Source organism: Terrapene carolina, unplaced genomic scaffold, assembly GCF_002925995.2.
Source record: "Terrapene carolina triunguis isolate 2854851 unplaced genomic scaffold, T_m_triunguis-2.0 Scaffold42, whole genome shotgun sequence".
In the NCBI taxonomy this organism is placed as follows: domain Eukaryota; kingdom Metazoa; phylum Chordata; order Testudines; family Emydidae; genus Terrapene; species Terrapene triunguis.
The window spans coordinates 28,426,271-28,438,972 of record NW_020664393.1 but is presented as its reverse complement, the minus strand read 5'-3'; the positions used below and the strand labels follow the sequence as shown (position 1 = coordinate 28,438,972).

General features: G+C 39.3%; 1 protein-coding gene across 6 annotated transcripts in view; it reads left to right on the top strand.

Annotated features, from left to right (window-relative positions):
- The window catches only part of SENP6 (SUMO specific peptidase 6), a 152,456-nt gene that overhangs the window by 73,559 nt on the left and 66,195 nt on the right, over positions 1–12,702 (top strand). For all 6 annotated transcript variants that reach the window (XM_026654594.1, XM_026654583.1, XM_026654589.1 and 3 more), the window contains one exon: positions 6,451–6,521. In XM_026654594.1, coding sequence (XP_026510379.1) covers positions 6,451–6,521 — 71 coding nt within the window. The remainder of the gene's footprint in view (positions 1–6,450; positions 6,522–12,702) is intronic.

The window sequence follows — 12,702 nt, the reverse complement described above, 5'->3', positions numbered from 1 at the left end:
ACAAAAACCTGTAGGAGAACACTTCAACCTCCATGGCCACAGAATAGCAGATGTAAAGGTAGCCATCTTACAGCAAAAAAACTTCAGGACCAGACTCCAAAGAGAAACTGCTGAGCTCCAGTTCATTTGCAAATTTGACACCATCAGATCAGGATTAAACAAAGACTGTGAATGGCTATCCAACTACAGAAGCAGTTTCTCCTCCCTTGGTGTTCACACCTCAACTGCTAGCAGAGCACCTCACCCTCCCTGATTGAACTAACCTTGTTATCTCCAGACTGATTTATACCTGCCTCTGGAAATTTCCATTACTTGCATCTGAAGAAGTGAGGTTCTTACCCACGAAAGCTTATGCTCCCAATACTTCTGTTAGTCTCAAAGGTGCCACTGGACCCTCTGTTGCTGTTTAAAGTAGCTTTCTTTGGAAATTCAGGATTTAGTGGATTGATTGTAAATCAATAGTATAATATTGTACTTTCTGTTACTTTTCAAAATAAAATTTAAAGGGATACTGATATGTCAGCCTTGGCCCTCATATTTTAACCTCATAAGGGGTATTAGAACTTTTTTCTTTTCCTTGTTTTTTTAATTTTTTAAATGTTCATGGTTTTTTTTTTTTTCAATGTTATAGTATGTGGATTTTTAAGAATCAATTCTTTTCCTGTTAGTGTTTGAATCAAGCACAGTAGGGATTGTCAGAAGAATAAATTGTGCATGGTTACAGCCCCTATTTATTTATTTATTTATTTATTTATTGTGCAAAAGTGAAGCAGCAGCTTCTGTTAAATGTTACTAAGAACCACCACCAGCAACTAGGCTCCATAGACATATAAAGTTGCTAGGGGCTTTGTCTCCCCCTAGCACTGTGGAAAAAATCATAGAGCAGTCCTTGGAGAAACAGTTATTCCTCTCTTGCTCCAGCCAGGAGCTTTTCCCAGGTGTGTTTTTGTGTCTCTCTCCCCCCCCCCCCCCCCCCCCCCCCGTATCTAGTTCCCTTCAGGTAATGAGATGATTTTTGGGAACAAGAGACCACAGGGAACAAGCCTTTGAGTGTAGTGGGTCCCAGACTAAGGTCATAGGGGCTCTTGGTCTGGTTCTGTGAGCCATGCTTCCTTTTCTCTACTCTGCAACAACATGGCTGCTGAGCTGTAAGCTGTTTGGGGCAGAAATTCAGGCTCAGAATCTGACTTTGTAGGATCTCCAAGACAGTAGTGGTTAATCTATGTATGAGATGAAACATAGCTGTGAGAGGTGACTACAACAGCAGGAACACGTCAGGAAGCCTTACGCTTCTTGGACAGAAATTCCACACCAAAATCGTATGCTTTGAAAGATAAAAGTAGTGGGCCCTCCTTGACTGTTTTCTTCTGGCTGAGGTGAAACGTGGAATCTGAGAGTATCCCGGAAGAACAAATCATTTAGATGGCTAGGAAGTGGCCAAGGGGCAGCATGTTCCATACCCTGCCACTGAACAGAGTGGGCTATTATTTTGTTTTCCTTGTTCCAGGGAGGGCTTGATATTCAGTCCATGTTATCCGCTATCATCATGTGTTGCTTCTTCTCTGGATTGCTTCCCTCAAATATTGGTTATTCTACTTGAGGGAACAGAAATCAAAGTTCTTGTTTGTTAAATAAGTAAATAAATGGAAAATCTCAAATGAATTGAATTCCCAGTGTCTGGAACCAGTTAATGATTCTTGTAGAAAAATGTGGAGCTCATAGAATTATTTTTAGGGCGTCTATTATCAAGAGAAATTTGCATATTCCTTTTTGCAACAGTTCATTGGCTACCTCCCGTAGGATCTGCAGGAATTATACTCAAAGCAGAGTGTTGTACCTGCTATTTGACATGCCCTTGATGCCTCTTCAAAATTGAAGATGACTGGCTTGAGATTTATAAACTGGATTGAACAGAAAGGAGGAATTTGCCTCAAAACTTAAAAAAATAAAAACAATTTCGAATGCTTTCTTGGGAAGGTCATAAGACATGTCTTTCAAGTTGTGTGTTTGTATATCAAACATTTTGTTTAGTTCTTAAATGATTAGTTGAGAGCAAAAACTAAAATGGAAACCACACAATGAAAATGTACCACCTATTTAAAATTTTCTGTTCTACTGGGGTGGAGCCAAATCTGCTGGTGTTCAAGTATTCTGCAAGTAATCCTCCTGGTCATATATGTAACCTTTGTTTTACCAGCTCTAAAAGCTTTCAGTTATTGTTTTATTATTCTCCTGTACAGCTTTTTAGGTGTGTGAGGGTTGTTTAGACTGATATGAAGCAATTCAAGATTTTTTTGCCATGCCCTCTTGTCATTGTTCCTTAAATGCCACTTTTCCGAGATAGATGGAAAGCCAGGCCTAAAAAGAATACATTTGGGCACTTCTCAAATCTTTACATATTAGCAATAATCTTAACACATTCTTTCTTTATTTCAGTGAAAGACAAAATAGCAAAATAAAACGCCTAATGAATAGATAGGACAGTTTTTAAAAAATTCTGTCATCATTCTGAGGTTTGCATGGATGATATAGATCTGGAATTGCTGGCATGCATGTAATGCAAACAAGGTCCAATAACTAATTCTGTTGATGGGACAGATGGCCACAAACATTCCCCTTGATATCTTTGGTGGGGAAAAAATGAGAGTGAGGAATATGAATACTTGGAGCTCGAGTGTAATATGTTCTGTTTATATTTATGAAGAAATGTATTGATTGTATTTTAGATCTTAAACCTGAAGACTGAGGTCTAACCCACACGTTAGAACCAGCAAATGTAACTGAGTTCTGCTGAAAGATCAACGGACAGAGATGATTATTTTATATTGCATCATGTTAATAACTGTCTAAACCATATGACAGGAACTTGAAAGCTCACAACAAACTGGGAGAGAAATGGAAGCTGGGACCTTTAAATTTCTTTGAGGCTGAGCTTAATTATGAAGAAACATAAGTCTGTCGTAATCAAGGGGAATGTGTACACACCAATAAAAAACCCACAGCAACAAGTCTGAACTCAGGTCAACTGGCTTGAGCTGCAGGGCTAAAAAAATAGCAGTGTAGATGTTCAGGCCTTGGCTGGAGCCTGGACTTTGAGACCCTCCCCTTGCAGAATTTCAGAGCCTGGGCTCCAGCCCAAGCCTGAATGCCTACACTGTTATTTTTAGCCCTGCAGCTCAAGCCCTGCAAGTCTGAGTCAGTTGAGCTGGATTCTGAGACTTGCTGCCATAGTGTATGTGCGTGTTTGTTTTTTATTGCAGTGTAGACATACCCCATGTAGGCCTTTTGGGAATTAAGATATGGTGGCTCCTGTAATTTTGTTTATGGCTAAAATCTATGCTCTTAAACTTCTGAAAAATACAGAATGCTTCAATAAAAAAGGATGTAGAAAAAACCAACTATTTCAGAATAGCTTTTTACTGATGTCTCCCGTTTGAGGAAGGTTAGAAATTTAGGAAGTATATCCTTTAATGTGCTACTAGTACAATGTAAAATATGTTCTTGTTTTTTTAATGCAATGTTGTTTTCTCATACCTGTCTCCCTCATCTCTAGTTGTCACTTGTACGCTATCAGTAAGAGATAGATATGCACAGTTGGCCTTAGGATTTTGGAGAAGGTTAAGGTGATTCTTTTAAGTGATTTCCTCTCCCTGCCCCTCCCCCCCCCAATATTTTATTCTCATTATAAACAAATAAGCAAAAGACTGACATCAGGCTCTTGTGCTGCAAAGAAGGAAAGAGCCTCTTACGCTGGCACCTTTGCATAATTGTCAATCTGGGGCTTTTTTTTTTTTTTTTTTCATTCTTCATACAATTTTGGACATGTTTGCTTTTGGCTATTGTTATGTGCTCCTTGTAGTAATTGGCAGAAGACTAGATATAACTGTTATAACTGTCCAGTACCTTGAAATGTGACAATGAGCAAGCTTGATGGTGCCTTGCCTTGGCTAAGCGCAAAGCTTACGTTAGGGAGCCTGCAGTATACTGTTGAATGTCATTTTAGTGTTCAACTTATTTTTAATTGTTGTTCAGCAATATATGATATGAAACGTGAGTTCAGTGATACATATTTTAAAATTTGTATATCAGAAGTATGAATATGCCATGATAAATTGCTATTTCACCTGCTGAATTTACTGTGCATTGTCAACTATGTATGAAGATTGGTCAAGAAAAGTTGAAAAAGGAAGATGCATAAGAGATCTAATTTTTTTTTCCCCCCAAAAAATTATTATGGCATGCTTTAGCTATGTGCAGAAATCTTGAATTGTCAAACTAAGTAGCTTGGTCGAGCACTTAAAAAGCCACTTCATCTTTGATTTCTTAGGGGGAGGGGAGTGTGTGTGTGTGTGTGTGTATCTAATACTTGTACTAAGCCTGTACTCTCTGTTGCATTCAGATATTCAAATACTATCAAATAGTTTTACAAACAGTAATGTCAAATATATGACACAAGTCAAGGCATGTTCTGGTTGTTGAGATGAGGGGATTGTTAAAATAAAATGGTAATAGGCTTGAATCATCCCAGTAGCAAAACTGTTTTATACTTTTATATCTCCTATACTACATTAATATATTCTAGTTCTAGTTATTGCTAATGTTAGTGATAAATGAAATATTCAAGGTACAGCAAGCTAACATAATGCCTAGTGACATCTCGCATATGCTTTTGCCTTACAGGATTACAGCTTAACTGTTTTAGTTATGCTGTGAATCTTTTGCTGTTTTAATTTCTACCAAAACAAGTCAAACAAAAAACCCACACATTTTTTATAAATGTGTAAAACTTACTTTTTGGTTCAGTTTACATGCATATTAAAGCACAAACTTTGAAACAGAGTTGCTACACAAACATACTTGTTACAGACACAGAAGCAAAGAAATAAAAAGTTAAGGCACATACCATTACATGTTCTCCTCTTCCACCCCCATGCACAAATCCTATATTATCACAGCATCCATATGCTACATACCACGATCTTATCAAACTACTCCCTCAACCATCCCTACTGCATAACGCTATCATCAAACTGCCACCACCCAACACTATAAGATATGGATGTTCGGTGGAGTTGTTTGGTAAAAAGGGTGCCAGAAGGCATTGTAGATAAACTGTGTTAGTCAACAATAGAAACCCTGAAAAAAATTCAGCCAGAGACAAATTTCAGACACTTGCAAGTAAGCATTTATTATTTAGAACCAAACAAACTATATATAAAATTCAAAGGACATAACTTTGGTAAATTTCCCACATTGAAAAACTGACCGGGGTGGGCAAGGGGAAGGGAATTTATGCTACATACTAAGCTCATTTCAGAATGCAAGCTTAGTGTGTCACAGCCAGCACCTTTATAATTTTTCTTCAGTTTCCCCATCCAGTACCAGAAACCTCTAGCTAACTCATCAGCACCTTAGTGGAGCTGTATGGTTAGTACAAACTGAGTAAATACACATTTCATCATTTTTGTGTATAGAATATACAGAATTCTTCCCATTCTGTTTAACAGCAGCTTCTGCAATATAAAAAAAAGTAGACAAAGTGGTACAGTATTTTAAAGTGAAGAAATGCCAAAGTTAAGATAGCACATATACATATTTATCTTTTCACATGGAAAATGTTGTGAATTTTCAGAGGTTGCATGCTTGTTTCTAAAAATAATCCTAGAGGAAAAAAACAATAAGTAGTAGCCACCCATACCTCCTCTGTTGAGTAGTAATTAATGTTCAGTAAACATCAATCAGGTTTTATTTAGTTAGCACAAAAAATTGACACTTGCACATGTGAACTGCAGCTATCGCCATTTCAGAAGACTGAGGAATTGTTATTAAAGTGCTTGGGTAATATATATTTTAAATTGCATATTTTACATTTTAACATTTTCATACCCTTCTAATTTGGCCAAATTACAATGTTTTTACAAAGAAACAGGAACTGTTTCTACCAAGTTCAGTTTTCTTATTTCTGCCTGTTTGGGCACTAGATGTCTTTAAAAAAAAAAAAAATGAAAAATGTCTTGGTAATAGGAAATGTGTTCTTAGTCACTGTCATTCTAAAAAATGGATCAGTCTTTTTTAAGGTAATTTTTAAAGGGTGGGGGGAGGAGGAAACTTTCAGGCAGATCCTGGGCCTGGAAAATTTCATCCTGAAATGTGAAAGATCCCAAGTTTTTAGCCACTGAAAAAGGGGATTGAGGTTGGAAACGCTTAGATGAGTGTAGCTAGTACTCTGGCAGTCAGATTTAGGTTATTAATTTGTCTGTATCAGAACAATGAAAAACAGATTTCAGTGTGTGTAGTACGTAATAGGAAAAGCTGTTAACTTTCTTAATTCAAATATATACGTATTCAGAGTGCTAAAATTCATATTTCTGGGTTTGGTGAAATGTATAACAGTGTCACAATACATTACAATTTCTGTCAAGACTACAACTATATTAATTTTTTTTCCAGAAAAGAATACCCCCCTCATTTTCAGAAGATAGAAATTGACCCTATTAGATTACCTCGGCCTCATTTGGTGGGTAGGTATCCTTAGCGTTTCATTTACTTTAAACTAGGAAGTAAGTCTTTATATTTTTTAATAAAAAACTGCTTTGAACGTGTCTGTGCCAAATTCTATAATCACACCTATGTGAATCTGTAGTATATCCATTGATATCAATAGAATTTCTCTGTATTTATACAAGTGTGTATGAAAGCTGAATCTGGCCCTTTGTGTGGACTGAATTATGCAATACATGCTGTCATATTATTGTGAATTTCAAATTAGATCTCAATTTTTAAAAGGTGAACTCAAATGAAAAAACTAAACTATCAGTGGTTGAAATGGTATTTCTGTAACACTGCAAAAGTGTAGTATATGATGTATCAAACAAGTAAGACTCCCTGAAGAGCTTAGCTTTGTACAAAAGAGAATGGCAAAATGTCTTTGTAGCTTTATATTTTTCATGGAGCAGCATCTTGAAGCAGGAGACTAAGGGATGGATTTGTTTTTTTTTATTTAACTGTAGTAACTGTTTTGTAATAGCACCCAAAAACCCCACTTGGAGTTGAAACCTCATTGTACTAAGGGGCTGTACAAAGAAGTAGGAAGATTTGAATCCTGCCCTGAAGAGATTACAGCCTAACTTTGAAACAAGACTCAACTATTAGCAGTCCAACAGACTGGGGGAAGTTGAGAATCAGCAACTGGGGGCTGCTCTATCACCAGCTGAGTCTTAGGGACCGTATGCCAGCTGGGGGAGTTTGAGTACATTGCACTTTAGCCATGTTCCCTCTCCATTTTTGACTCACCCCTGTACCTTAGGGGGTGAAAGGAATGTGGTGTGGGAGCTGGTGATTAGACCTGTCTCTGTTCCTGATGTGAACTTCCCCATATCAGGGGAATTCTCAGTAGGGAACTGTCAGGTGTTTGGTCCCTTTGCACTGCATAGGCAACTTAATGGGAGTAGAACAGGACAGAGTATATGCCCTTAAGTATTGGTTGGGGTCCCTTAAACTTTCTGAAATAATGTTCAGCCCACAGGCTGAAAAGGCTGGACGCTACTCAATTAGGGAGAGAATCCAGACTAATAGTAACTATTGTTAAAGTATTTTTTTCATGCCTTGAAAATGTTTTATAAGTTAGTTTGACAAAGTACTAACTTTGTTTATTGACTCTTAAGTACTAACACTTCAAGAGTCAATAAACTCCGTGTAAATAACTTGAAATATAAATTGCAAGGTCTGTGTAAAATGTATTAGCTATAGCTAAGCAAACTTAGAGTGGAGAAAAGAAGATTGTTTTACTTCCTAAATATGCACACTTTTCTGAAAAATCTACATATTTCATGGCTGGTAACTCTTTAAAAAGCTTTGTATTTCTCAATGATTTACCTTTTGTGCATGCTGGTTTATATGTTTAGTGTCCTGAGTCTGAGTGAAACAGATATCATGATGCTTCTTAATGGATGGATAATATTAAAGGAAATGCAGAAAGAGAAACCAGGAGTTGTAAAATATGAGAAAAGAGGAAAAGGAGGAGTGTTAGATACTTGAATGTCAAAAGTGGTGGATAAATCAAGAAGAATGAAGAAGTGCCCTTTCAGTTTGGCTAAGAGGAGTTTGTGAATCAGTAGCTGGTTAAAAGACAGGAAACAAAGGGTAGCAATAAATGGTAAGTTTTCAGAATGAAGAGAGGTAGATAGTGGTGTCCCCAGGGATCTGTATTGGGGCCAGTGCTGTTCAACATATTCATAAAGATCTGGAAAAAGGGGTTAATAGTGAGGTGGCAAAGTTTGCAGATGATACAAAATTATTCAAGATAGTGAAGTCTGAACAGACCGCAAAGAGTTCCAAAGGGATCTCACTAAACAGGGTGACTGGGGCAACAAAATGGCAGATCAAATTCCATGTTGATAAATGTAAAGTATTACATATTGGAAAGCATACAGAATGATGGGGTCTAAATTAGCTGTTACCACTCATGAAAGATCTTGGAGTCCTTGTGGATAGTTCTCTGAAAACATCTGCTCAGTGTGCAGTGGCAGTCAAAAAGGCTAAGTGTGTTAGGAACAATTAGAAAGGGGATAATGAAACAGTAAATATCATAATGCCACTAAAATCCATGGTATGCCAAAAACCTCGAATACTGCATGCACTTCTGGTCACCACATGTCTAAAAAGCTATATTAGAAATGGAAAAGGTAACAGAGAAGGGCAACAAAAATGATTAGAGGTATAAAAAAGTTTCCATATGAGGAGAGAGAAAAAAACTGGGACTGTTCAGCTTTGAAAAGAATGATGGGGGGGAGGATATGATGGAGGTCTATAAAATCATGAATGGTGTGGAGAAAGTAAATAAGGAAGTGTTATTTACTCCTTCACTTAACACAAGAACCCAGGGGTCACCCAAAGACATTAATAGGTATCTGGTTTAATACAAGTGAAAGGAAGTAGTTCTCCACACATGCACAGTCAATCTGTGGAACTCATTGCCGGGGATGTTGTGAAGGTCAAAAGTATAACTGAGTTCAAAAAAGAATTAGATAAGCTCATGGAGGATAGATCCATCAATGACTACTAGCCAAGATGGTCAGGGGGCACAACTGCATGCTCTGGGTGCCCGTAAGCCTCTGACTGCCAGATGCTGGATTGGATGACTCCATTTGATGATTGCTCTGTTCTGTTCATTCCCTTTTGAAGCATCTGGGAATTGGCCACTGTTGAAAGACAGAGTACTGGGGTAGATGGACCATTGGTCTGATCCAGTACGGCTATTCTTATGTTCTTGTGTTGCTGTCATCCACCCACATCCTCCTCATCAACATTCCTCTGTGATTTTTGACTCCTGGTTCTCTCTCTCTCTTTTCCTCTCCTCATAAACTCTCACACACTCTTCTTTGGTGACTTCAGCTTCCATGTTGATGACTCATTTGACCCCTTTAGCTGCATGTTTCCTCATCTTCATCTCTTCTTTCAACCTGCAGCCATGGTTCAAGTCTCCCATTCACCAAAGAGTTTGTTCACTTAACTTGCTCTTCCTCTAGCACTGCTCTCTCTCTGTTGTCAAGTTCCACCTCTCTGACCATCACCTGATCTCATTCACCCTCACATATCAACCCCTCTCGCCTGTCACTTGGCTTTTACACAACTTCCAATCCATCAGCATTGATTTTCTCATCTGCTCTCAGCCTTCTCCTCCCTGACGTCTCTCCCCATGATATGTTTATTGGTTCTCCCCATGCTTCACTCTCCTCCACCCTTAACTCTTTTTTGCACTTCTTTCCCAGTGCAATGTCTGCCTTGCCAACCCTTAGCGCTGTCTCGTTCCCAACATCTGCTTCCTCTGCTCCTGTTCTAACACTGCAGAGCTTCTCTTGTGAAAATCCTAGGACCAGATTGACTTTGTAATGGTGGAAAATCATTCTTTTCTCTTTCAGTTCTATATCTTCCAAGCTAAGCAACTATACTTCTTCAATTTAGCTGAATCCCACATCCACAATCCCAGACACCTTTTTTCTACTTTTAACTTACTCCTCAAATCTTCCCCACCTTCTGCCTCTACTTCAGTGATTCATGCGCATTAAATCCAGAAGGGACCACTGTGATCATCTAGTTTGACCTCATGCATAACTCAGACCATAGAACTTTCTCAAAATAATTTCTGTTTGAGCTAGAGCATATGGTTTAGAAAAAACATCCAGTGATGCTTGGATTCTCTGTCACTGGAAAATTTCAATCACAATCTCTGGTAATCTGTTTCAGTGATCAATTATCACTGTTAAAAATTTACAACTTATTTCCATTTTGAATTTCTCTAGCTTCAAATTATAATGATTGGATCTTTTTATGCCTTTTCCTGCTAGATTGAAGAGCCCATTATCATAAACTGTGATCAGATCATCCCTTATCTTTTTTTTTTTTTTTTTTTTTCTTCCCTCCTTTTAAGCAAAATAGACTCAGGGAGCTCAGCCACTATAAGGCAAGTTTTCCAATCCTTAATCGTTCTCATGACTCTTCTTTGAACCCTCTCCAATTTATCAACATTTGTCTTGAATTGTGGACAGAAGAAATGGACACGCTGTTACTGCAGAGGTCGCAGTATTGCAGCAGTGCCAAATACAGAGGTAATATAACCTCTGTTCCTACTCAAAATTCCCTTGTTTATACATCCCAGGATTATATTAGCCAGAGGCGCCAACTTCCTAATGTGCTGGGGGATGCTCTGGCCCACCCCCACTCCACCCCTTCCCTCAAGCCCGCCCTGCCTCTTCCTGCCCCAGTCCGCCCCCTCTGTACCTACTGTGGGCTGATCTGTGGTTCCAGGAACGGACTCCTGAGTCATCTCAGGACGCATATATAAATCTGTGGTAGAGATCATCCTCAAATTGTGGGATCGACGATTATGACAACTGCATTACAAATACGACAGACAAGGCCCCCACCGACTTGATATGGACACCCTTGGGTTCCACCACCCCAGTGGCAGTATTGTTACCCTTGGGCAGCCCATAGACCCAGTTTTCTAGGACCTCAAGAGTCTTCCTCTATCCCCCTGGAAGGCAATCTTCCTCAGCTTCCCTTTCTAGACCCCCTGATCCTTGAGAGGAGACCTTTGAGGAGCAGGAAGCAAGGTTGGATAAAGAAATTACTCCAGCAACACACATTTCATCATCATCATCTCCAGATGAAACTGTGATGCCTCCTCCACCATCTAGGGCAGACAAATTCAAACGATTTGAAGACCTCACCAAGAGAGTGGTGGACTTGCTTCAGATCCCCCTTGTATTGCACTCCAAATCAACGAGGTCATACTAGACCCAGCCAAAATCATCTGGCAAACACTGGCCATGATAACATCCACATGCAAAAGGGCAGACAAAAAATATTTATTATGTCACCTCTAAAGACGTGGACTTTCTTTTTTCCCTTCCATCACCGAACTCCCTTGTGGTAGAGGCTATAAATGAACGTGGCAGACTGCTAAACCAACACCTTATGACAAGGTTTGGAAAAGACTGGACTTATTTGACAGGAAATTGTACTCCTCAGCAACCCTGCAGTTCAGGACTGCAAGTTATCAGGCCTTGATGGTGAAATAGAATCACATCAATTATGGGAAACTCAGTTCCTTTATTGATCATCTCCCAAATGATCAAAGAGAGCAGTTCCAAGCCATCATTGCCATGGGCCAGCTTCTGGCAAGGACAGGACTACAGACTGCATTAGATGCCATGGATACAGCTGCCTGCTCTGTATCAATGGTGGCAGTAACGACGAGATCTTCATGGCTTTACAGTGGAGGACCTTCCATTTGAAGGATCCAAACTCTTTGTGGAGAAGACAGACGCTTCACTCCAAACACAGAAGGACTCAAGAGCCACATTTCAATCTGTGGGGATCTACATACACAGAAAATAAAGTACAGCAAATTGCAGACATTACAAAGATCCTAACCAGCTCAGTTCCCATCACCCCAGTGACACTACGAACCCCAGCGGAAAAGACGAGATACCAAAAGTTGACAGTCCCCCCCACCCCCCCAACTTCAATTGTACAGCCCTCAACGTCGAAACATCAATTTGGAGGCATTGGTCGAGGCCCTAACCTATCATTCTCACTATCAATTGCTGCAAAACTCAAACTATCTACATTTCTTCGGACACCGCCTTGTTCTTTTTCAACAAAACTGGGAAAAGATAATTGCCCTACCTACTTGTCTGATATTATCTCCAGTGGTTATTTCGGCATTGCGGAGTCCCAAAAATAGATTTATTTGTCACGGCCAAAACCAAAAATTGCTCCCAGTACTGCTCCACAGCCGGTTTGGGACATCATTTGCTAGGAGATGGCTTCATCTTTCACTGGAACACAGGTTTCCTTTACACCTCTCCTCCAATTCCTGTCATATTGAAGGTCCTGCTCAAGATAGGATGAGAGAACAAAAGTTATCCTCAGTTTCCACGTGGCCAAGACAAACTTACTCCGTTAGTTAGCGGTTAGCCCGTCAATCACTCTTCAGTCCCTTCCTCATCTCCTTTCTCAGAACACTGAACAGATCCGCCATCCCAATTTATAGGTTCTTTGACTATAGTTTGTCGATGGTTCGAAAGCATAGAGATGTCTTGTTCAGAGGCTGTGAAAGAGGTGCTATTACATAACAGAAAAATGACTTGTCACAAGTATATGCAGAAGTGGAAAAGATTCCAAATCTGATGTGAC